This window comes from Bufo bufo, chromosome 1 (assembly GCF_905171765.1).
Source record: "Bufo bufo chromosome 1, aBufBuf1.1, whole genome shotgun sequence".
Classification (NCBI taxonomy): Eukaryota; Metazoa; Chordata; class Amphibia; order Anura; family Bufonidae; genus Bufo; species Bufo bufo.
In genome coordinates, this window is record NC_053389.1 from 559,628,496 (window position 1) to 559,653,531 (window position 25,036).

The window sequence follows — 25,036 nt, forward strand, 5'->3', positions numbered from 1 at the left end:
CATCATCAGGACATGTGACACTAACCATACCCAATGACGCTTCCTACGTCCTATATTACAAGGTTTCAATGCAGGACGTAACCTACAGCATCTGATTATCAAAACACATTTCCCACAGGGTGCAATAATAGGCTAATAACTTTAGAATAAGGCAGTTTTGATAAATGCTGGTATTGGAGAAAAGTGATATAATAGCGATATCTGTTGGGTGGGATACATTTATATTAATGGCACAACCCCTTGAACATAACAATAAAGTGATTCACATATCTGTGACCATAATTAACAAATACTGCTGTCTACAGATGGTATCCACACATAAGAATTATCATTGCATAATATGCTTTCAGTAAAACTTAAAAAATAGCTCTAAAGATTGGTAATTTAAAGTGGGCTTCCAAGTATGTACAATCATATCCTATCCTTAGAAGACCTATTTTCAGAGCTTCCAACCCCCAGGACCTCCACTGTTCAGGTGCCACTGTGAAGTTCTACTGTTCATGGTTGGTCACTGCAGGAGTGGTTTTGAGTGTTGCAAGGTTCCTTCAGCACTAAACTAACCAATCTGATGCTGCATCTTCCGCTGCCAAGTGCACACTTTGTTGGGGGTGCAGGTAAATTTATGGCAATCACTTTGAGGCTATATAATCAGGTTTTTTTTCCGCAGAAAAGCCTTTAATAATAGGATCATCGTCCGAAAGAATAGGTACTTAACTGTGACTCATTCATATGACTATACAGAAATATATTGTAAATAAGAAGCCAATATTGCCATTAAATATGGATAATTTAATCTGTATTTAGCTCTGCATTATGTCAGTATTATTCTTAGCCACCATGTTGTTTTATTGTCTAATTATCCATATTGCCTGTATATTAAGCCTTATTTTCTCCCATATTACAGATACAAACATGGTTATACAAAGCTATAATATACCTTGTAGATAGACTGCTTTATATACTTTGTATGCTTATGCTCTATTGACTACTATGGGATGAATATAACCATAACAAATCTTTCACTAAAATGGGAAAATCTATCAACTCCGTATTTGAGAATACAGAATTAACAGATAAACCAAATATCGTCATATGAATGGAAAACTTAACTTGAACAGAGATAATGTTCATATCTAAGTAAGTTACCTTACAATTGTACTCTGTAAGCCAAATTAAAATGTAACATGTTTATTTTTAAGTTACAATAACTAAGTTCCAATGTACAGTTTTAAATATGTGTTAAAAAAATTAAAATACAAAAATAACAAATTTGGATTTTCACATAGACTAATCCTCTTTACACTTTACCTACTGATTTGCTGTTTGATTTAAACAATGTACTAAAATAAAATAATTAAATTTGATTTCTACAGCTTAGACAAGTGCACAGCAGACTGGGCTCCTGCCCCTTGAATAGAAATAATAAAAAAACAAAACAAAAAAAAACAGGATCTGTGAAACCTCTTTAAACATTTAGAATGTTTTGTACAGGTCAAATTTCCCTTTTTAATCCCAAAATAATTGTTTTAATACAGACGTTCACAATTCCTTTTAAATGGAGACCTATCAGAATCTTCTAACATTAGCCCTCACCCCTTTCCTCTCTCTCTCTCTCATACCATCTTCTTTCTTTCCCAACCATGATTTATATTACTTTCCTATTTCCTTCTGATTCATACACTGATATGGGTTACAGCATTGTTAAATTATCCCAATTAACAATGTATATGTATCAAAATACATACAACATGGACATAAAACATTTCATTGCTTTATCTTACCAACAATTTATTGCATGATAGTACGTTGCTAAAAGTACTGTGGAGTTATAGGTCCTCTGTAACATAATGTATTAAGACACGTTCTTGGAGCACTCCATTACATTTAGAAGGTTCTACATTTCTACAGTCAGAAGTATAAATAGACTCTGGACCAACAGTGTTTGTTGCAATTAATTACAATCTGAATAAAAAAATCTAATAAATAAGGTTTAATAATAGCAAATTTATGCTAACACATAAAGAGAAAAAAACAAGGCTATGTGGCATGTTCCACCAACGATTTGACATTGGTGAAACATGCTAAACTGCTTGGGCATTTAGCTGCTGTTATAAAAGAAGGACTTCCATATCATAGGTTGACTTGATGTTATTGTTAAATAAGCAAGTTGGGTTTAAAAAAAAAAATAATATTCAGTTTGCAGCTAGGTGGTTTGTAACACTACTCATAACTGTGATTAGAAGAGCAGCAAATCCTTAAATAAGCCAATTGGGTTTTTATAATTTTTGTGTCATTCTGTTTGCAGCTAGGTGGTTTGTAACACTACTCATAACGGTGATTAGAAGAGCAGCAAATCCTTAAGACCCAGGCAATTGATTTCTCCGGTTCCTGCTTTTCCTGGTATTCATAAGGAGTTTTAGCTTGCTATATTCCCCTTTGTGCTTGGGGATTTCTGGGACTGGGTTTTTCTTCTGCCTACTATCTTTGCAGTATTGGTTAATTATCTGCATCTCGGAGTGACTGAATGATCCAGTGAGGTCCTTGGGGTGAAACGGTAGTCCACTCAATGTGCTGGCCCAGATCCACTGAGCTTTGTCAGTCATGAAAGTTACAAGCTCTGGGTCTAAGATTTTCAAATTGATTTTTGCTATGGTTTGCTTAAATGAATTCTCTGTGGCTATACAGTGATACAATCCTTCGTCAATGTCCTGAACAGATCGGATAAGCAGCCCTTGACCAGTAGAAATGATCCTTTCATTCAGCTTCACCTGTCAAAAAAATGTAAGTAACAATAAGTGTATATATTTTTTTTTTGTCATAAATTCAACTGCTATTGTACAAAACACACAAATATACATGCACTGTACAAGTATTGTTAAAGGGAGTCTGTCAGCACATTTACCCCTTTTTAACAGTTCCCATAGCGCTGTAGCTGGGCGGGCAGAGGAAGAGGCTGGGTGGGGATAAGAGCTGGAAGAGGGGAAGAGGCTGGGTGGGGATAAGATGCCTGGGCACCAACGCAGTGGACGCCGCCCTGGGCACTTGCGAGCCCTCATTTACATATGCATCAAAGTTCGTTTTTGGCAGTTTTACAAGTCCACAAAAGCATATAAAGGTACCGTTTTAATCATCTGTGTTGCGGCTACAGCGCTATGGGAACAGATAAAAAGGGGAAAATGTGCTGACAGACTCCCTTTAATATGCATTTTTGAAAGTATAGTAGCACACTCAAAGTTATTTCCTCTAAATATTTTAAAAATAATCGGTTTCCGGAAAGTGATTACAGGTAGACATGTCTGAAATCAAGGAGTCTCTGAAATAATTGCTAATGAATATTTATTGTTTAGAAAGCTCTATTTCTGGTGTAAACAATGTATATGTGCAAACAATGAAAGCTATAGAATTTTCCCAATTAAATGGTTATTGCTTTATAACAATTATTAGATTAGATGAATCAAATAGTAAATTAAAGTGGTTTTCTGGAATGTAGATATTGATGGCCTATGCTAATTATATGTAATTTATATTCGATTGGTGTTAGTCTGGCAACCAGCACCCCCACCAATCAGTTGTTTTGGGTAACTGTATAGATTGAACCGGAAGCACTGTGTAGTTGCTGTACTACACTGGCACCAGAAACTACACTGTGAACACAGCCTTCCTGCTGGCAGCTGCCTGAATCAACTGATCAGTGGGGGTGCCAGATCTTAGCCCCCACTGATTTGATAATGATGACCTATCTTGAGGACAGGCTATTAATATCTGGATAACCCCTTTGAGAAATATTTCACTACGGTCAGTGGCATAACAGGCCCCCCACAACCCCCTCCTCCTGTGCAACCCCGACTTTTGTGGATAGTCAAGATCTCTCTCTCAGACCAGACCCAGTAGCTGCGCTCTACATTTCCTAAAGTGTCACTGTATAATATTGTTAAGGGTGCCTGACAATAAAATATTTTTGCCCTCATCCTGGGTGGGCCCCAAAGCAGACGCTTCCCCTATAGCTACTCCCCTGACTAGGGTATAAACACTTCTGCTACTTACCAGCTACTGGTAAGAAATGTAAAACTGTAGACAGTAGAGGGCTTGTCCTGGATTTTGATTTAGATGACCTATCCTTATGATAGGCCATCAATATCAAATATGATTCTTTTCCCCCTATATCTCCATATTGCTATAAAACATCTACACATTCTGAGGTTTGTGACACAATGTAAACTGAAACCGCTGTGATATTGGGTAGATAAATTATTTATTTCCACAAATCAAATAAATCTAACACAAAGTATAACAATGATGTACTTCTGTTTCGCAAGCTGATATAATACAACACTATAAAACAAATGAGTATACCGTATGTAGTAATGAAAAATAAGATTGCAGCACAATATAAGACTGCCGACATAAGTGTAAGAACTCTAGCATTAACCATACATATTTAGGTTTATTTTATGTGTTTCTGTCTGCTCCATACAAAAGCTCTATTGTATGGAGAAAAGTACTACCATGATCAGCTTCATTGTGGATTACATCTAGTGCTAAAAAATGTTTTATCTGAATATTCACTTTAAGATCGTAACATACTTGGAAATATTTTTCACTGTAAAATAAGCCCAAGTAACATTTGCTTCTTGGCAATCAGAAGACTAATTTCCAGACAATGATGCTGGTATTGTCTAGAAGCAAAGCACAGCTGGTGATCTGGGTCATGCTGAAAAGGTTAACAGTTCCAAATTGTAAAGAATCACTGACAACACAAGAGGAGCTACTACCTTGGGAAGTGAAAAAGAGCTTAAAAAAAATATATATTTTTAGGCTTGCGGCTAGCAAAGGTCCAATTCCTAAATTACTTTTTCATCACAAATACAAAGCCTGAATAAGAAGCTTTGAAAAGTAAAGATAAAACCTTCATCTTTGTGTGTATATACTGTAGATGCCAAAGTAATGTACTGTAGATGCGCAGGCTTCTACATAAGTTTGGTGCTTCGTTCAGCAGGCCAGCTACCTTGATGGAGAAGATTTAAGCCATTTTCCACGCCAAAAACCCGACGGCCCGCCTGTTAACTCTTCAATGCTACGCCCCCTTTTCTTACCACTGTGGAAATGTGGCGTGAGCGGGGAAACGTAGCAAATTGTACAACACAAATTGCGTGCGACAAACTTTGCAGCCCATTATTCCACAAAAATGGCGTATATAGTTTAGGTAATGTCCCCCTATATGCTACATGCTAAAAAGAACCAATTCATAAACTGTACCACATAAGAGACAAGCTATTTGTCAATGATGCCACAACTGTAGAAAAAAGACCTGATCTATTGCTGCTAAGCAAAATTTATTAAAATTAGGTTCTTATGACACATTTTGATCAAAATGTATAAGCTCTCCTGCCAACTCATTTTCTGCCCCTTTCAAATGGGTCCCTACAGTACTGGATGATTGCCATACATTTCGTAATATATGTGTAACGTGGATGTATGGTTCATTTCATTTTTTTTTTTTTACATTGGTTGCATATTTTCATTCTGTTCCCTCTTTTTTTGTTTCCCATTTGGCCTTCATATGGGAATTAGCTATTTGTTCTCAGTCTGTTATATGAGGAAAGATGAGCTTTTCAAATCTGTTCACATCGTGCAGTACTACATAACAGCTAATGCAGTGTGCCTGTAGGATAGTGTTCCCCAGCCAACGGAGCTTAGGCTGGCAGTGGGGTTGCTTTTGGGAAACAAACCCACTTGAAAGAGGTTGCCATGATGTTGGCAAGTCGGCTTACACATTTGATCCAAACGAGTACTAATAACCTCATATAATTTTGCTTAGCTGCAAAAGATCACTGTATATAATGTGGTTCTGCAGCAACTTTGCAAATAATCTTCACTGAAAAAAGTCCCAACACGTTGGGCCAGATTTATCATTAGCTCAAGTCAGAATAATGATGTGAAAAAGTCGCCAAAAAATGCGCAAATGCTAAAACTGCGCACAAATTTGCGACTTTTTTCTGCTCTGCACTATGCTCGCCAGTTTTCTGAAAGTGGGCGTGTTTTCTTATGTAAATGATCTCTAGACAGATTTACTATTGGGACTATTTAAAAAGTCGCAAAAAAATGCGCAATTTCACTCCAGTGAGGACCATGCTTATCTTATGAGACTTTTTAGTAGAACATGCGACTTTTTCGTAAGGACGTGCGACTTTTGTAAAACTGCTTACTGACAGTTAAACTGCTACCGTCAAACCACATTTATTACAGTCTTAAAGGGCCGATCATAAATCTGACTTGGCTAAAACTGACTTTATGTGAAAGTGGAGTGAGCTGTCAGAGTAATGATAAATCTGGCCCGTTGAGTCTATAGTGTCATTGCAGACCTATGTGTCTCCATGATTACAGAGAGGAATTTAGTATTGCACCAGTACTGTATTTGATACTAGTACTCCAAGTTTCATTTGTTTACTGTTTAATGGAAAGTGGGAAATTAATACAATAGTTTAGGGAAATTCTGAAACAATGTTAGTCAACATACAAAGTTTGTTCTGTATGTAGGAGAACCTAAACATGAACACTGGTGCTAAATTTACTTGTAGCATGCTTCACGTAAGCCTAGCAGGTATTTGTATCTTGTGTCTCTCCAGTTGCTGCAGCACTATTACTTTCAGCAACCTATGCCAGTGCATGCTGAAATTTGTAGTTTAGCAATAGCTATAGGGTCACACGTTTGAGAACCCCGTCCTATTGAGAAGGAAGTAGTGCTTCCACAAAATACTGCAATCATGACATTTACATGCTGCTCTTTTATAGCCAGTTTACATATGTATGCATGGCCTTCTCATCACATTTCCCCCCACCAGATGCAAATAGATCATACGATCTGATGTGAGTGTTGGGGATTAGAGATGAGTGAATCGAATTTTCTCGTGCTTCATGTTAGCGAATCGATTTAACCTGAAATAGTGTAAAAAAACAAAATAATCATACTTACCTCCTCCATTTGCTTGCGACGGGCTGCCAGCCTCCATCTTGATTAAAGATCTTGACCGAAATCCCGTGCCTGGTGATGTAGGACGTCACCACGCTGGCCGTCGTGATTATGTAATCTCGCGGCACGCAAGATTTCGCTCCAGATCTTCAAGCAAGATGGCGGCTGCCAGCCCGTCGCGAGCAAATGGAGGCAGTAAGTTTGATTTTATTTTATTTTTTATGTTAATTTCACACTGTTTTTACACTCAGATGTCACGATCATGTATGAATGCGGCATCTGAGGGGTACAATGACGGGGGGCGCTATCGCAGCTCCCTGTCATTGCACCTGCTACTTACCAAAAAATGCGCTTTGTGATGAAGTTATTCATCACGAAGCTAATTATTTTAGTAAAATTTGGCGAATCAGCCAAATCAAACTTTTCAGAAATTCGCTCATCTCTAATGGGGATCTCTGTACACGCCTGTGGAATACAAGTATATATGAGATATCAGAAGTTAATATATAAAGCACCAATCTCTATGTCCATTCCTTGTCTGGTTGTGGCAGAAATATACTGCACATGTCTGTAGATTTTGTTCAGTTGTGATCAGTTCATACAAAAAAAACAGACATATAATATTTGGCCACTGTGGCAAACCTCTGAAATAACCAAAATAATACATGCACCAAACAGCTGTGTGACAATGAAGGAAAATTTTAATTTCCCTACAAAAATAGAAATTACATGCAATATTTTGCTGATTTAATACATTTTCTGATTTTACATAGGGTATCCTGTTCTGCAAAGAATGGATGACCATAAATCTTAGGCAGAAATGTAAACACAGAGAGCCCTGTTAAGCACTAATGTATTTTAAATGTTCAATCTGCATCATTAGAACACTGATTCATAATGGCCCATTATGCTTTTTGTGGAAATAAGATGTCTAATTATAGAGAAATGAAATGCAGCTTTCTGGAAAGACTGTCAATAGCCAAAGACGTCAAAGGAAAGTGCATGTGGAAAAAAAAGATATCTCCATGGAAGCAACAGCAGTGAGATGAGAAGACTATTTACTTTGAAGCGTACCCGAGCTTTAAAAAAAAAAAAAGTTTGCATAATAGCTGTGTTTCTTTGTACAATCATACACTCATAACTGTTGGACTTCCCTAATGTTTTTTTTTTCCATTATTTAATCCCCTGTTTCAGCTGCACAGCCAGATGCATTTCATTCAGAAGCATGGGGCGTTTCCATTCTGCCAGCACTTTACTTCCTACTATGTTTGTTTTCTGATCCGAAGCTCACACAACAGATAAGATGGGGTAAATCACACTTACATACACACAGGAGGCTCGCATGATGTTCAGAAGGAGTGGAATGCTGTTTTATCAGGCTCGCAATTTCAGCTACCTCTGACACATCCCCTCTTATTCTCAGCTTTCTTATGAGTGTCTGTTACTAGGGATGGATCTAGCCTAACAACAGGCAATGGCCAGCAACTTAGGTGGAAGTTAGACCCCTAGTGGCCATGCAGGCATAATTTTAAAATGAAGTGATTTAGAAATTTGCTAGCTATACCATTCTCTGCTGAATGAAATGAGATTCTGTGAAAGTACAGGGACTCCTTAAATATAGCTTTCTTTTCCAGCATCTGATCCATTTGTTGCTGGAGAACCCACAATATTGAAAGGGATTGTGTCAACCAAACAACTCCTCACTAACAGAGCAGTTGTGAGGGTAGTGTCATTCATGTACAGAGTTATGCTTTTATGTTCAATAAAATAGAGGTGATTTACTAAAGTTAAATGAAGCAGAATTCTGGGTTAATTTGTGCTAAAAATGTATACATTTATTATGTATTTTAGACACTTTTTGCTCAACAAGGGAACATGGTTTAAGATCCACCAATGTGTGACAAAATTGTAGCACACCTTAAGCCAACCAATAGGCGATGTAAAATTAGACCACATTTAGACAGGGTAAGGGTACTTTCACACTAGTGTTATTCTTTTCAGGTGTTGAAATCCAGTAAAGGGTCTCAATATCGGAAAAAACACAGTTTTGTCCTAATGCATTCTGAATGAAAAGCAATCCTTTCAGTATGCATCAGGATGTCTTCCGTTCAGTCCCTTGTACAGTATTTGACCGGACAAAATACCACAGCATGCTGCAGTGTTTTTTCCGGACAAAATCCCGGAACAATACCGCACTTGCCGGATCCAGCATTAATTTCCATAGAGATGCATTAATGCCGAATCCGGTACTAAGTGTTCCGGAAATTGCCACATCGCCGGATCTGGCTTTCCGGTCTGCGCCTGCGCCAAGATAGGAGGAGGAGCAGGTTTCTCTTTTGATCTTTGAAAAAATGTAAATACCAGATCCTTTATTCCAGATGATACCGGATGAGACGGATCCGCTATTTCACCTGATCCATCTAACGGATCCGGAAAAAAAAGCTTTCCGTTTGTATACGGATTGCCGGATCCGGCAGGCAGTTCCGTTGCTGGAACTGCCTGCCGGATTCTAACAACGCTAGTGTTAAAGTACCCTTAAAAAATCTGCCCATTATTGACATTTGCAACCATATTATTACTTCCGGGCTTCATACAAATGCAAAAAATTGTCTTGATTGAAAAAGTGCCACCACTGCAAAACATCCCATGATTGTATGTTGTATCCCATGATTGTACCTATTGTATGTTTGCCCGTGGTACAGAATGGAATAAAGTCTGTACCACTGCACCATTACTGTATTTTATACAATTACAGATTCTTTCAAGATTGCTTTATACAACTAAACCAATAATTACAAAGTTAGAGCCAACATTCAGTTAGGTTCAGAAATATTTGGACAGTGACACAAACTTTATGATTTGGGCTCTGCATGCCACCTCATGGGATTTGAAATGAAACAATTGAGATACAATTGAAGTGTAGACTTTCAGGTTTATTTCAAAGGACTGAACAAAAATATCCTGTGAAACATTTACAAATTGCAACCATTTTCTACAAAGTCTCCTCATTTCAGGGGCTCAAAAGTAACATTAACATTACCATAAATAAAATGTTCATTTTTTATAATTTGTAGAGAATCCTTTGTAGGCAATGACTGCCTGAAGTCTGGAACCCATGGACATCACCAAATGCTGCGTTTATTCCTTTGTGAGGCTTTACCAGGCTTTTACTGCAGCTGTCTTCAGTTGTTGCTTGTTTGTGGGTCTTTCTGCCTTAAGTTTTATCCTAAGCAAGTGAAATGCATGCTCGATCGGGTTTAGATATGGTGAATGACTTGGCCATTGCAGAATATTCCACTTCTTTGCCTTAAAAAACTCCTCATTTGCTTTGGCTCATTGTCCATCTCTACTGTTAAAGGCTATATCTAACTTCGGAGGGAATGCTTTTATGATTGAATTTTACAAATTTTGGGCTAAAATTTTTTTTTTCAATTGGTCTTTATTAAAAATATTGAGCTGTTTTGTCAAAAAGAGTTAACTGTTTTTCTAGCTGTGTGAATCCTACTTTTTACTTTCACTTTGTGCCTGTCATCTAATAAACCTTATAACATAAACACTTATTTAAGCCACACTCTTATTAGTAAGATATGAATTGAGCTATAATATGTGAACCTTGCTGCATTTGGCTGAATCTGAGCAGAAAGTATATTCCTGTACACTTCAGAATTCATCCGGCTGCTTCTGTCTTCAGTCACATCATCAGTAAACACCAGTGACCCAGTGCCATTGGAAGCCATGTATGCCCATGCCATCACACTGCCTCCACCATGCTTTACAGAGGATGTGGTGTGCTTTGGATCATGAGCCGTTCCAAGCCTTCTCCCCACTTTCTTCTTCCTATCATTCTGGTACAGGTTGATCTTAGTTTCATCTGTTCAAAGAATGTTGTTCCAGAACTGGGCTGGCTTCTTTAGGTGTTTTTTTGGCAAAGTCTAATCTGGCCTTTCTATTTTTGAGGCTGATTAATGGTTTTCAACTTGTGGTGAACTATCTGTATTTGCTCTCATAAAGTCTTCTCTTTATGGTAGACTTAGATATTGATACACCTACTTCCTGGAGAATGTTTTCCACTTGGGTGGATGTTGTAAATGATTTTTTCTTCACTGTAGAAAGCATTCTGTGATCATGCATCACTGTTGTCTTCTTTGGACATCCAGAGTTCCCGAGCTCACCAGTGCACTCTTTTTTTACCAGAATGTACCAAACTATTGATATGGCCACTCCAAACAATTCTGCTATCTCTCTGAAGGATTTCTTTTTTTTTTCAATCGAATGATGGTCTGTTTTACTTGCATTGACAGCTCCTTTGACCGCATGTTGTGGATTTACAACAACAGCTTCCAAATGCAAATGCCGCACCTGGAATCAACTCCAGACCATTTACCTGCTTAAATTATTATGGATTAATGAGGGAGTAACCCATGCACCCCATTAAATAGCTTTTAAAATAATTGTCTAATTACCTTTGGTTCCTTGAAAAAGAGGCAGCTACATAGAGAAGAGCTGTAATTCCTAAACTCTTCCTTTAGGATGTGAATACCCTCAAATTAAAGCTGAGAATCTGCACTTTAAAGGGAGTCTGTCATCACATTTACCCCTTTTAACAGTTCCCATAGCGCTGTAGCCGCAACACAGATGATTAAAACGGTACCTTTTATATGCTTTTGTGGACTTGTAAAACTGCCAAAACGAACTTTGATGCATATGTAAATGAGGGCTCGCAAGTGCTGGTGTGTCCACAGTGTTGGTGCCAAGGCAGTTTTGCCTCTTCGGCTCTTATCCCCGCCCAGCCTCTTCCTCTGCCCGCCCATCTGTTTTCTCTCCCCCTCAGCGAGATCCCGCGCCTGCGCGCTGACTTCCTTGGCCGGAGCATGCGCACTGCGATGCCCATTGCTGGCACGGCATCGCAGTAGCTTATGCGCATGCGCCGGCTAATAGATCAAAGAGATAAATGTACCTCTGTTGGCTCTCTGTGTCTGCAGTGACAGCTGCTCGCTCGGCTTTCCTCCTCTTCTCCTGCGCAGATGGACCGCCTCCTTTCTGCAGTTTTTGTGCCGTTAGCCGGCGCATGCGCATAAGCTACTACGATGCCGTGCCAGCAATGGGCATCGCAGTGCGCATGCCCCGGCCAAGGAAATCAGCGCGCATGATCTCGCTGAGCGGGAGAGAAAACAGATGGGCGGGCAGAGAAAGAGGCTGGGCGGGGATAAGAGCCGAAGAGGCAGAGCTGCCTGGGCACCAACGCGGTGGACGCCGCCCCTGGGCATTTGCGAGCCCTCATTTACATATGCATCAAAGTTCGTTTTTGGCAGTTTTACAAGTCCACAAAAGCATATAAAGGTACCGTTTTAATCATCTGTGTTGCGGCTACAGCGCTATGGGAACTGTTAAAAAGGGGTAAATGTGCTGACCGACTCCCTTTAAGCCTGTATTGATTATATACCTGTATCTTGAATATGTTTTGGTAAACAGCTAAAATGCCAAAACGTGTGTCACTGTCCAAATATTTCTGAACCTAACTGTACAATGATTGTTCTGTATGTAGTATGACCTTTGGTGCTATTATTCTCATATTAGGTTTCACTTGAGCCCTTATAGCAGATATCCGTATCATGTGGCTCTCAGCAACTTATGGCTGTCAAAACATGCCGGGATTTGTAACTCAGCTACAAAGCCACAAGATGGAGATTCCCGTCCTACGGAGCACTGTCCATATGTACCTCTGTGGAACTTAAGATGGAATTTTCTGTAGCAATATTGATTTAGGCAAATGATTTGCTTTCTGCCTCAATTTTCTGGTTAGAACTACAGCTTACCTCTTTCCTTCGATCATTATCTTTCTGCAGGAGCCATTTGACAGAGGACTGTGGAGATTTTGCAATGCACTCCAAGAAAGTTGTGTTATTTCTGACTCCGTACTGAATAATCTCTTCAGTGTTCCTATACTCTGCAAAGAAAGAAAAATAGGGCCTGTAAACCGTGCCAAGAACACCAATACTTCTCAAACTGCCAAATTTATTTAGCTACCTATATCTGAGCCAAATGGAAGGGAAGTAAATGTACTAAAGCCACATCACAGGTTTTGCTCCCCCTCACCTTACACAAGTATTGGTTTTAAGGATATAAATAATCAATTATTAGTGATTCGTGAGTTCATACTGGACAAATATCTATAAATGAAGTTAACTGTGCTCTATGATTAAAGTTCAAGGTACATGCTATAAATTGGAAACATAATCCAGTGATGTGGATTTTCATATATTTTTATACATTATATATTATAAAAAAGGAAATATCTTGTGGTAACTGGGAACTCTGTACAATCCTAGTCGATATGTTCCCTGTAGTTGTTTTAAAACTGCAGGACTATTCAGTTTATATGTATAAAAATTGAGAAAAAAGTAAAAGGCTGCTACTAGTTTTGGTGTTCCTACTAGTATTTTTCTAGTAACCATACCTACATAAAACTAATCTTGTAAAAGGTACAGCATGGAAGGAAAGGAGGCGAGAAGCACAAGTGACATGTCAGCTCACATCTAAAATTACAATGGTTAAAAATAAACTAGTAATTACTAATCCTGCTGTTCCGGCAGTGACAGGATAGAGCTTTTGCATGTTGTGATAAGAAATTTACTGCATTGAAAAATACAGAAACCATTCTGCTGTAGGATATTTGCACTTAAATAATGAATTAGTTTTCAATTTTGTGTAAATTTTATTAATTTCCATAGAAATAAATACAATATTATGTAAATTCGCAATAAGCATAATAGTGAGTGCTGCACTAGTAGTGATGCGAACATATGGCGATGCTCGCGCGCCATATTCTTTTGCATTGCGTCAAACTTTGACCCATGACACATACATCAGGTGGGACAGGACAGCTAATTGAGACGTTTCAGCACATGGACACACCCCCACCCTATAACAGAACCCGATCTGGCTGCCATTTTACATTCTGCATTTTGTCAATGTGGGGAGAGGTTTCTTTGTGGAGCAGGGCATAAACCTACAAGAAACAGAGTCTTTAAGTGGATATATATATATATATATATATATATATAAACTTTATTAAATAAATCACAATAAAATAAAATAAAATGAAAAGCACAACCAATAAAGTGCAGTACCAACTGAGGGACACAAGGTAAATGTATAGTATGGGTACTTTCACACTTGCGTTTTTCTTTTCCGGCATAGAGTTTCGTCCTAGGGGCTCTATACCGGAAAAGAACTGATCAGTTTAATCTCCATGCATTCTGAATGGAGAGCATTCCGTTCAGGATGCATCAGGATGTTTTCAGTTCAGTCTTTTTGACTGATCAGGCAAAAGATAAAACCGCAGCATGCTACGGTTTTATCTCAAGCCAAAAAAACGGAAGACTTGCCTGAATGCCGGATCTGGCATTTTTTTCCATAGGAATATATAGGCATTCAAAATACTGGAATACCAGATCCATCCTTTTTGAAAAAAAATCTAAACGGATCTGTTTGTCGGTATGACAAATGGACAGACGAATCCGTTCTTGCAATGCATTTGTAAGACGGATCAGGATCCTGATAAGTCTTAAAATGCAATCAGTTGGCATACATTTTGCCGGATCAGGCAGGCAGTTCCGGCGACTGAACTGCCTGCCGAATTCCTCTGCCGCAAGTGTGAAAGTAGCCTACTGTATGTAACATATAAAAACTTTGTGGGGTCAGTATAAGCACCTCAATGTATATGATTCTCAGACAAATCTATGGGTCATAAATTTAAAGTGCCTAGGGCCAGATAAAGATTTGCATCTAGTACTAGACACTTAAAATTGATGCCCATTTAAAGACTCTGTTTCTTGTAGGTTTATGTTATTCTCATGAGTTGGCTCTTTTTGAGGGGTATTTAACGTCGAGATTTTGTTGGCTGGTAACCTATATGTTCTAGTTGTGGAGCAGGGACAGGCTGTTAGAGACACCAAATGCTAGCTAATAGGGCCACAAAAGTCCTTTTAAGGACTGGTATAGGTGTGCTATCGATAGGTGTGATATACAGAGGGGTGCAATATACTTATAATATACTTTCTAACATAGAAAGTATATTATAGTGCATTTGTACTGTTCAGTAGTTGTGTGCGGTTCTACTGCGATACCGCAGCTATATAAAGGGACAAACGCTATTGAAACAACTAATTGCAATGGGTGTGATATACCTATAATATACTTTCTATATAGTGCATTTGAACTGTGCAGCAGTTGTGTGCAGTTCTGCTGCGATACCGCAGCTATATAGAGGTTCAAATGGTATCGGAACAACTAATTGCAACGGGTGTGATATACCAGTTGCCTCCAAAAAAAACTGATTGAAGGGTGTGTTATACCTGCTTCCACAAAAGACTTATTAAGGGGTTAGATATACCTGCTTCCACCAAATATTGATTGAGGACTGCAATATACCTGCTTCCACAAATGCTCCTCTTCTCTAGGGACTTAGGCACAAGGTCATTTTGAAAAATACAGGCAGAGGAAGGGGTCGGGTGGTAGGCGTCAGGCAGGTGCACCAGGCCAGAGCCTAAGTGGGAAGCTGGAGAATGCGCATGTGATTACTTCAAAAGACGCACCAGAGTTGGGTGAGTGGCTCACTCACCCTTCTGCTTCTGTACCCTCCTTGTCCTCTGTATCTGCACCCTCCTGACTCTTAGCTGTGTGCACCCCCAAATCCACCACCACATCACCATAGCCCCTCCACATGAGTCCGAGGAATTATTTTCCTATCCATTCCCAGAACTTGCGCAGCCATTCTTGACATCGGATGAGGAAGAGGAGGTAGCAACGGCCTCCACCCAGCGGTCTGACGACAGTACCCAGATCAGCCCAAGGAGGTTGTTCCTAGCAGTTGCTGCCTACTCCGAGATCTCAAATGTCAGTGGTGGTGAAGGAGAGGATGATGACGTATCGATGGATGTCACGTGGGTGCCCACAATAGAGGAAGAGGGGGGGAGTTCAGAGGAAGAGACAGAGCTGTATAGAGGGAGGAGAAGAAGGAGAAGCAGGCACAGCTCTCAGGGCACAGGAGGCAAAAAGCAGACTGCAAATGTATCAGGAGCTAGCCATCCACCATGCACAGTCACTTCTGGCGCTTCTAGGACGCACATGGCTCTGCAGTGTGGGCTTTTTTTAATGTGTCAGCTGCTGACAATAGTGTTGCCATCTGCAGCCTGTGTTGTAAACGCATAAGTTGCGGTAAAACCAACACTCACCTAGGGACGACCGCCTTAAGAAGGCACCTGACCTTCCATCACCGAGCCCAGTGGGAGCAACGCCATCAGAACCCACAAAGCCACATTTCGGGCACTCTACGTTCTGCCTCTTCTCTCTCCTCCCATTTGTTCTCCACTCCACCTTCCACTGTGCCATCGTCGCATTCATCTAGAATAAGGCAGGCTTCCGTGGCCCAAATGTTCTAGCATAATAAGATGATGACGCCGAATAACCCTCTTGCCCAACGGAACTGCTAGCCCGCCAACTACTGCCATATAAACTGGTGGACTCGGAGGCCTTTAGAAAATTTGCGGCCATTGGCACACCGCAATGGAAGGTCCCCAGAAGGAAATATTTCTCCCAGAAGGGCATCCCAGAGCTATATGGCCACGTTCAGCAGCAAGTGAATAGATCTCTGGCACACAGTGTCGGTGCCAAGATACATCTGACCACAGACACGTGGTCTAGCAAACACTGGCAGGGAAGGTTCAAAAATTTTACTGCCCACTGGGTGAACATTCTGACGGATGTCAAGCATGTAACCTGTGGCTCCCGTGTGTATTTTTTACCGCCACGGATTGCATGCAGGCCTGCCTCTTCTTCTCCTCCTTCTACTCCATCCTCAGTCTCCTCCTCTTCCATTGCTACCACCTCTTCCGCTGCGCCCCCCAAGCTCCCCAGAACCTATTCAACGTCCCAGGTGAGACGTTGCCATGCTGTGCTGCGGATGTTGTGCCTGGAAGCCAATAGCCACACCGGTCCTGCACTGCTTTCAGCTTTGCAGTCACAGGCCGATCAGTGGCTAACCCCACTCAATTTGACAGTTGGTAAAGTGGTGTGTGACAACGGTGTCAATCTGCTGAGCTCGCTGAAACAGGGCAAAATGACACACGTGCCATGCATGGCACACATGCTGAAGCGATTCGTTGCCAAATGCCCCGGGGTCCAGGACGTCTTGCGGCAGGCCAGGAAAATCTCTTGCAATTTTAGAAGATCTTACACGGCCATGGCTTGCCTTGCTGACGTTTGGCGGCAACACTACTTGCCTATCAGACGTCTGGTTTGTGACAGCCCGATGCGCTGGAACTCCACCTCGTATATGCTTGATAGGCAGCTCCAGCAGCAACGTGCCGTTAACGACTACCTGTACGCACTTTGCAGCAGGACAGGTTCTGGGAGCTTGTTTTTTTTTCACAGCGCCAGTGGCTGCTCAAGCGCGACGCTTGTAGACTTCTGCGGCCGTTTGATGAGATCACAAAACTGGTCAGTCGCAGCCAGGGTGCCATCAGTGACATTGTACCTTACGCCTTCTTTCTGGAAAGTGCATTGCGTCGCGTCATTAATCAAGCCATCAAGGAGCAGGAGCAGGAAGATAAGGAAGCCGCAATGCAGAATTAATTCCCAGGGGGGCTACTCTATCTGAGACAGGTCAGTAGGAGTATGAAAAGGAGTCAGAGGAGGATGGTGGCTGGGGGGAGGAGGAGGAGGAGCAAGAAGAGCAAGTTTTGAGGGGGACTTCAAACTTTTCGGGGATCCATGGTGTTGTCTGTGGCTGGGGGGAGGAGACCGAGGATGACATTCTCCTGGGCGATGAGCAGGAGCCAGGGCGCTCCACCACTTCCAATTTAGTGCAAATGGGGGCCTTCATGCTCCAGTGTCTGCAGAGGGACCCCCGTATAAAAAGAATAAAGGGCAACGTACTTAGACCCCCGGTACAAACACAAAATGGCAGACATGTTACCAGCATCACAGAGGACTGGCATAATGCAGCATTTCCAGGCCTTTCTGCAAGAGATGCTGCATTCTGCTGTTGCGGGTGCTGGCAGAGGAATTTCCACCCACAGCGAAACAGGTGCGGGTACCAATCCTACTGCGCCTACAAGAAGAGGGCAGTTTGAAGATGAGTTGGTCACTACGGATATGAGATCATTCTTGCAACCAACCCATCGACAGCTGCCCTCTGGATCCAGCCTCAGGGAATGCCTAGACTGACAGGGGTCTGACTACATCGGGTTAACGGCTGATGTGGATGCTCTGAGAAGCGAGGAACCTTTGGACTACTCGGTGTACAGGCTTGACCTGTGACCAGAGCTGGCACAATTTGCCATGGAACTTTTGGCTTGCCCCTCGTCGAGTGTCCTGTCCGAAAGGACGTTCAGCGCAGCAGGGGGATCGTGACCCGCACTCGCCTAGCTTACGACTGTGTGGACTACGTCACATTTCTAAAAATGAATGAGGCATGGATCTCGGAGGAATTCAACACCTGTGATGACCACATGTAAATGAATTTCCTCATGCCAGCCCACACATATCCGCCACCACACAGAACAAAGAATGGTCCTTGTCATATGTACATACAGCGGCATAAAAGTCCTTTTCTGTCATGTGAATGCCTAATTTTTGGGGCCTCTACTCCAGGGGCCTACTGTAACATTTTTATCAAGTGACCGCCTAATTTACCTCCAGCCACAGAATCCCAAGTTTTTTTGTGTCAGGTGAATGCCTAATTTTTGGGGCCTCTACTCCAGTTGCCTACAGTAACATTTTTATCCAGTGACTGCCTAATGTACCTCCAGCCATAGAATCATAAGTTCTTTTATGTCAGGTGAATGCCAAATTTATGGGGCCTGTACTCCAGTGGCCTACAGTAAAAATTTTATCTAGTGAACTCCTAATGTACCTCCAGCCACATCAGCCAAAGTTCTTTTCTGTCCGGTGAATGCCAAATTTTTGGGGCCTGTACTCCGTGGCTAAAAGTAAAATTTTTATCCAGTGACCGCCTAATGTACCTCCAGCCACAGAATCACAAGTTTTTTTCTATCAGGTGAATGCCTAGTTTTTGGGGTCTGTACTGGCCAACAGTTCTATTTTTATCCAGTGACCGCCTAATGTACCTGCAGCCACATCATCACAAGTTCTTTTCTGTAAGGTGAATGCCTAATTTTTGGGGCCCGTACTCCCGTGGTCTAAAATAAAAAATGTCTAGGCTCCAGCAGGGCACATTTTTGAGAGTTTCCCTTTAAGACGCATAAAAATGGCCCCTGATTAAAATACATATTTTTTGTGGGAATTTTTGCCAATGATCCCCCTCTGGTATATCACTGTCAATGTTGTGGAACTATTTGTGCACTTCTAGTAAGTGTTTGCTGGCTGCAAATATGACCTGAAGGTTTTTCAGGTTCGCCTGCCATTAAAGTGAATGGGGCCTGCCGCGAACGCGTGGTTCGCAAACATTTGATCGCGAACTCGCGTTCGCGAATCGTCCCGGCCGATGTTCGTCCATCACTATGCACTAGTATATACTGGAAATATCTGCAGACTGAAAATATGCACCAAAATTCACAGTGGCATGCAAAAGTTTGGGCACCCCGTTCTAAATTACTGTTACTGTGAACAGTTAAGCAAGTTGAATATGAAATGATCTCCAAAAGGCATAAAGTTAAAGATGAAACACACATTTCAACATTTTAAGCTATATAAGTGTATTATTTGGGTTTTGTATAATTTTAGAGTGAAGAAAAAAAAGGAGTACTTTGCAAAAATATGAGAACCCAAGGAGATTTGAGTGCTTAGGTAACTTTGACTGAGTTCTCGGACTTTAAATAGACTATTAGGGTTCAGGCTTGTTCGCAGTCATCATTAGAAAATGCCAGGTGATGCAAATTTCAAAGCTTTATAAATACCCAGTCTCCTCTATCATTGTCAAAAAAACAGCAGCCATAGGTGCTACTAAGCAGCTGCCTAACACTTTAACATGAAAATGGTTGAGGATTACAAAGCAGGAGAAGGCTATAAGAAGATAGCAAACCATTTTTAGGTTGCCATTTACTCAGTTCAAAATGTAATCGAGAAATGGCAGCTAACAGGAACAGTGGAGATCAAGAGAAAGTCTGGAAGAACAATAAACATTTCTGAGATAGCTGCTTATAGGATTGCTAAAAAGGCAATAAGGAAACATCTCCTGTGTCCTGACCACAAATTTCAGCATCAAAAGTTTGCAAAAGAACATCTAAACAAGCCTGATCCATTTTGGAAACAAGTTCTGTGGACCAATGAGATTGAAATAGAAATAAAATTTGCCACAATGAGCAAATATATATTTGGAGAAAAAAGGGTACAGAATTTCATGGAAAAAAAAAACCTCTCTCCAACCATTAAAGGGTTAATCCGGGATTTTAATATTGATGACCTAACCTCAGGATAGGTCATCAATATCAGATCGGTGGGAGTCAGACACCCAGCACCCCCACCCATCAGCTGGTTGAAGAGAAGGCCACGCTCTGTGTGAGCGCAGCCTTCCCTTCATTGTTTACAGTACCTGCTCGCCGTCGACATCACAGCGGTGAGCAGGTGTAATTCACTTCAATAGGATGGCTCATTCCTATTTTTAGTGTATAGGAACAAGCCTTCCCATAGAAGTGAATGGGACACCTTGTAATTACACTGGAAGCAAACATAACACCAACTGTAATAAAGCTAATGAGATTAAAAAGAGGATGGCTTCAACAAATGGATAATAATCCTAAACACACCTCAAAATCCACAATAGACTACCTCAAAAGGTACAAGATGAAGGCTTTACCATGGCCGTCACAGTCCCCTGATCTGAACATCATTAAAAATCTGTGGATAGAGCTCAAAAGAGCAGTGCATGCAAGACAGCCTAGGAATCTCACAGAACTGGACTTTTGCATGGAAGAATGGATGAAAATCCCTCAAATAAGAATTGAAAGACACTTGGCTGACTATAAAAAACGTTGTGATACTTGCCAAAGAGGATGTTACTAGGTATTGACCAAGCAGGTGCCCAAGATTTTGCTTTGGGGCCTTTTCTTTTTTTGTTATTTTGAAAATGTAAATAATGAAAATAAAAAGTTGTTTTTGCTTACAATACAAAGGGAATGTGTCATCTTTAATTTTATCCCTTATGAGGATCATCTCATCTTCAACTTGCTTAACTGTTCACAGTAACAGTAATTTTGACCAGGGCTGCCCAAACTTTTCCATGCCACTGTATATCGGTGTGTGTAATAGGTTGTCTTGACAATGAAATGTGGCTATTCTGCATACACTATCAATCCTAGGTAAACAGCTGAAAATTTTGTTAAATGAGAGAAACCAGGGCTATTTTCATTCCGTTGTATAGCTTACTCCATTGTCTCTCTCTCTCCATGCAAAACACATGCATTCCCTGTTGTATTATTATAATGTGTCTTTTCTTCTGCTTTTCTTCTGCTGAAATATGATGGTGTGTCTTCATTTATTTTAAAATATACAATGAAGCTATTTAATTTTCTTCATAATTCACCAGTCAACTATAAATTATGCTATTCATGAACATGTGGCCATGTGGAAAGGAAGAATTTTCAGAAGGTAAGTTAAAGTGGGAGCAGAATATTGATGACCTGTCCTCATTACACAGATCAGCTGTTTGAAGAGGTTGTGTTGCTCCAGTGCGAGCTGCTGTCTCCTTACAGCATACCTCACAGCATACCAAACACGGTACTGTACATTGTATAGCAGCTATTATTGCAGCCCAGGCCCATTCAGTTGAATGGGACTGAAGTACATATTGCCCTTCCGATGAATATTAATGGGCTAGGAAGAGGCTGTAGTGCTCACAAGAGAGCCATGGCCTCTTAAAACAGCTGATCAGCGAGGGTGAGTCGGACCCCTAATGATCGGATATTGATGACCTATCCTGAGCATAGTTTATAAATATTCTACTCCCGGAAAACTTCTTTAAAGTTTTTTTCTTTCTTTTTAACCCTGCCTCCTTCTCTGATAATAAAAAAAAATAACAGACCATCCCATAAATATCATGATTAACGTCAAACATTATTGTGATTATAATAATCATAATTCATAACATGTAGTGTAGTTACGGTACCTACTAGTTAATCATTTATCACTACCACAAAACAAATAGAAATGCTGTAAAATACCTTTCAGATTAAATCCACGGCACTGGGTAACTGGATTTCCATGTTTTATGTCTTGTCTTCTGCTTCTTCTATAAAATAAGATACACAAAAAAAAATAAGGATTTTTTCAGAAAAACACAGTATAAAATAAAGTTAAATTTAACATATACTACACAATTTCTTCTGTAAACTCTGTAAACAATTCTATTTGTTGTGTTGCTTCCAGTATTCTATTTTATTTTACAAATGACTTGATTTTAGCATTCCAATGACTATGTAGGTTGATTTCTGAATGGTCTGCATGCACATGTGTGTTATGAATTAGAATGATGTCGGTAGACTGTCACAGGGATGCTTCCTGTATTATGTTTCTTAAGACATAAATTGCTAACTACTGAATGCATGTTTCCTTTATTGGCTGCAGAACATATGGAGTATTCATAAAGTCAAGCCTTCTCCATTTTAGATATTAAAATATTTAATATAAAGTCACAAGACAAACTGTTTTACCTTTTCCCAGAAGGGTAAAACTTAGAACAGAAGTTTCCATCCCAGGCACAATAAGGGTCCCTGGCCAGGCAGCAGTCTGCACATGCAGGCCCATAAATATGACATCGGTGTAAAGAGAGCTGAGTGACACCTTCTTCAGAGCTAACATACAATTGTTGCTGTAAAATAAGAATTAAATAAACCATTAATAATGTATGCTTGGAAAATAGAGAGAGGGTGGAATTTATCATTCTGCCTACACCTCTTTTTTGCTGTAGAAAAGTTGCAAATCTACCAGATTTGTGACTTCTCAAAGCAATTGTGACTTTTCAAATACAATCTGCATTTTACACCGCCCTTGCCAAGTCTACTAAAAGGGGGCATGATTAGTGTAGAGTAAGGGCATTGCGATGGCGAGCCATAGGCCCCAGCTTAATTCATCATCATTTATGCCAAATAATGACTGAAATATACAGCACCTCTGCGAATTTCATTCCAGCGCACTGAGAGCTGGAGGAGACAGGTAATTTATGACTAGGCACAGACACAGGTCTGCTCATAAATTACATGCCTCCTCCAGCAGCACAAGTCTTATCAAGGCCAACGTAGCACAGGCTGGCCTTGACAAATCAGGGTCAAAGGGTATAATAAAGATCACAGATTAACACCAATCATTATACTTAATGCAAATCTAATTCTGTTAGAAAAAATGAGATACATTTCATTGTAAGAATTAATAGTCAAAGCAAATGCATTCAATATTTTTGTTGCAAATTATATAATCTTGTAGATGTCAAAAGGATCACAGTGGAAGATGCCAAGCAAAAGAATGAATGGCTGGCAAAAGAGCATTGAAAAACTGGTGTCACCTGCCAACATCAGCAGTGAGAGCTTTAATGTATCAACTGGGGTGTGTAGAATTCTTAAAATACGGTAGGTTTATAATAGCAATAAAGAAAGAATATAAATAAAGAAGCAAAAAAAGGGGCCTGGTGTATCAATACAGTTTCGGAGAAAAAGTGAACGTGTTTCCAAAAATAAATAAAGAAAAAATGTTCACTCTCTAAACCGTACTGGAATAATCAAAGCTGAACCTGTTATTGTCACAGATACTTGTGATACATGAGATATATTGTAGTGAGCTTTCTATATAATCTTCTTGGCTCTAGGTCTCCAAGCACACTTTACATTTTAGCGTCTAGATATTCCTATGCTCCATTGCCAGAGGTTAATATAATTATTCAACCCCCGACATTATATTTAGATTGACTATCTAGCCAGTGACTTTACATTATTGTGCACAGTATTATGAATTAAATACCATGCATAACATTTTATGCAAGGTGCATAAGGGATCAAGAAATTGTGTGTACTAATTATATCTGATTCAGTAGAAGGAAACATTCTTTGGTGAATTTAACTTTGAAAGTTAAAATGGTCTTCGCACCATAAGTATTGATAGTATGTTAATCTGATTATGCATCAATGTCTGTCCTATAGGAATAATGCTCTTTTAATGCCATCCCACATCCACCACTGTGTCAAAATTGCAACATTGCCCCATTCCTAAGGAAGCCTGTCACATTTTGCATGCAGTCCAATCTGTGGCCAACATGGTAGAGCTGAGAAAACTGATACATAATTTTGTAGGAAAAGTTTCAGTATAACGTGCATTTTATTGATCTAAATCTCTGCTCATTTGGGCTTAGGAGTCCAGTGAGTGGTCCTACTCAATAAGAGCTATCTGTGTATGACTGTCCACTAGTAGGACCAATAAAATAAAAATTATACAGATTTTCCCCATAAAACTAAATATCAGTCTGCTCCGCTCTACCTGCTCTAAACATGCTGCCCACAGATAGCACTGCATGCAAAATGTGACAAATTCCCTTCAAATCTTATCAGCTTGATAGTTGTGACAATTTATTTTATAAGCTCCTAGAACTATGAAAATTATACATGTTCTGTATGTAATCTGCTTTTTCTTTTAATTCTGAAATGCTTAATTACTGAATATTCAGGCTCTGTACAATTTCTGAATTTAGAAGTATTATATAATCACGGGGAGAGGGTGTATGTTCAGTGACTAAATACGGTACTCAATTGATTTACTAATGAATCTAATCTCTACTTGCCCTACAAACCGCTTCCCAAGAGGGAATTTATCAGTTACCGGGTTTTAAAATGTCACTTAAGGAAACTGAAATGACATGCCTGCCATGGATCACATTTTTTAAATTTTAAACACAGATTAGGGAATTAATTTTACGAGTGCAAACTGTAATTATAGTCATCACAGTTGTAAAAAAGGAGTTTAATCTGTCACCGGTCTTCATTAAGAACTTAAATTTATAAGCCTAGCAACAAGAACATAGACTTAGATTAAGTTCTGCTATTAAAGGCCATACAAGGAATC

General features: G+C 40.1%; 1 protein-coding gene across 2 annotated transcripts in view; it reads right to left on the reverse strand.

Annotated features, from left to right (window-relative positions):
* Positions 1–444: 444 nt before the first annotated feature.
* The window catches only part of SEMA3C (semaphorin 3C), a 178,765-nt gene continuing 154,173 nt past the window's right edge, over positions 445–25,036 (reverse strand). For both annotated transcript variants that reach the window (XM_040413119.1, XM_040413112.1), the window contains exons 15-18: positions 22,642–22,799; positions 22,153–22,220; positions 12,787–12,917; positions 445–2,768 (exon numbers count right to left, since the gene is read on the reverse strand). In XM_040413119.1, the coding sequence (XP_040269053.1) occupies positions 2,358–2,768; positions 12,787–12,917; positions 22,153–22,220; positions 22,642–22,799 (768 nt within the window). In that variant the 3' untranslated portion in view covers positions 445–2,357. The remainder of the gene's footprint in view (positions 2,769–12,786; positions 12,918–22,152; positions 22,221–22,641; positions 22,800–25,036) is intronic.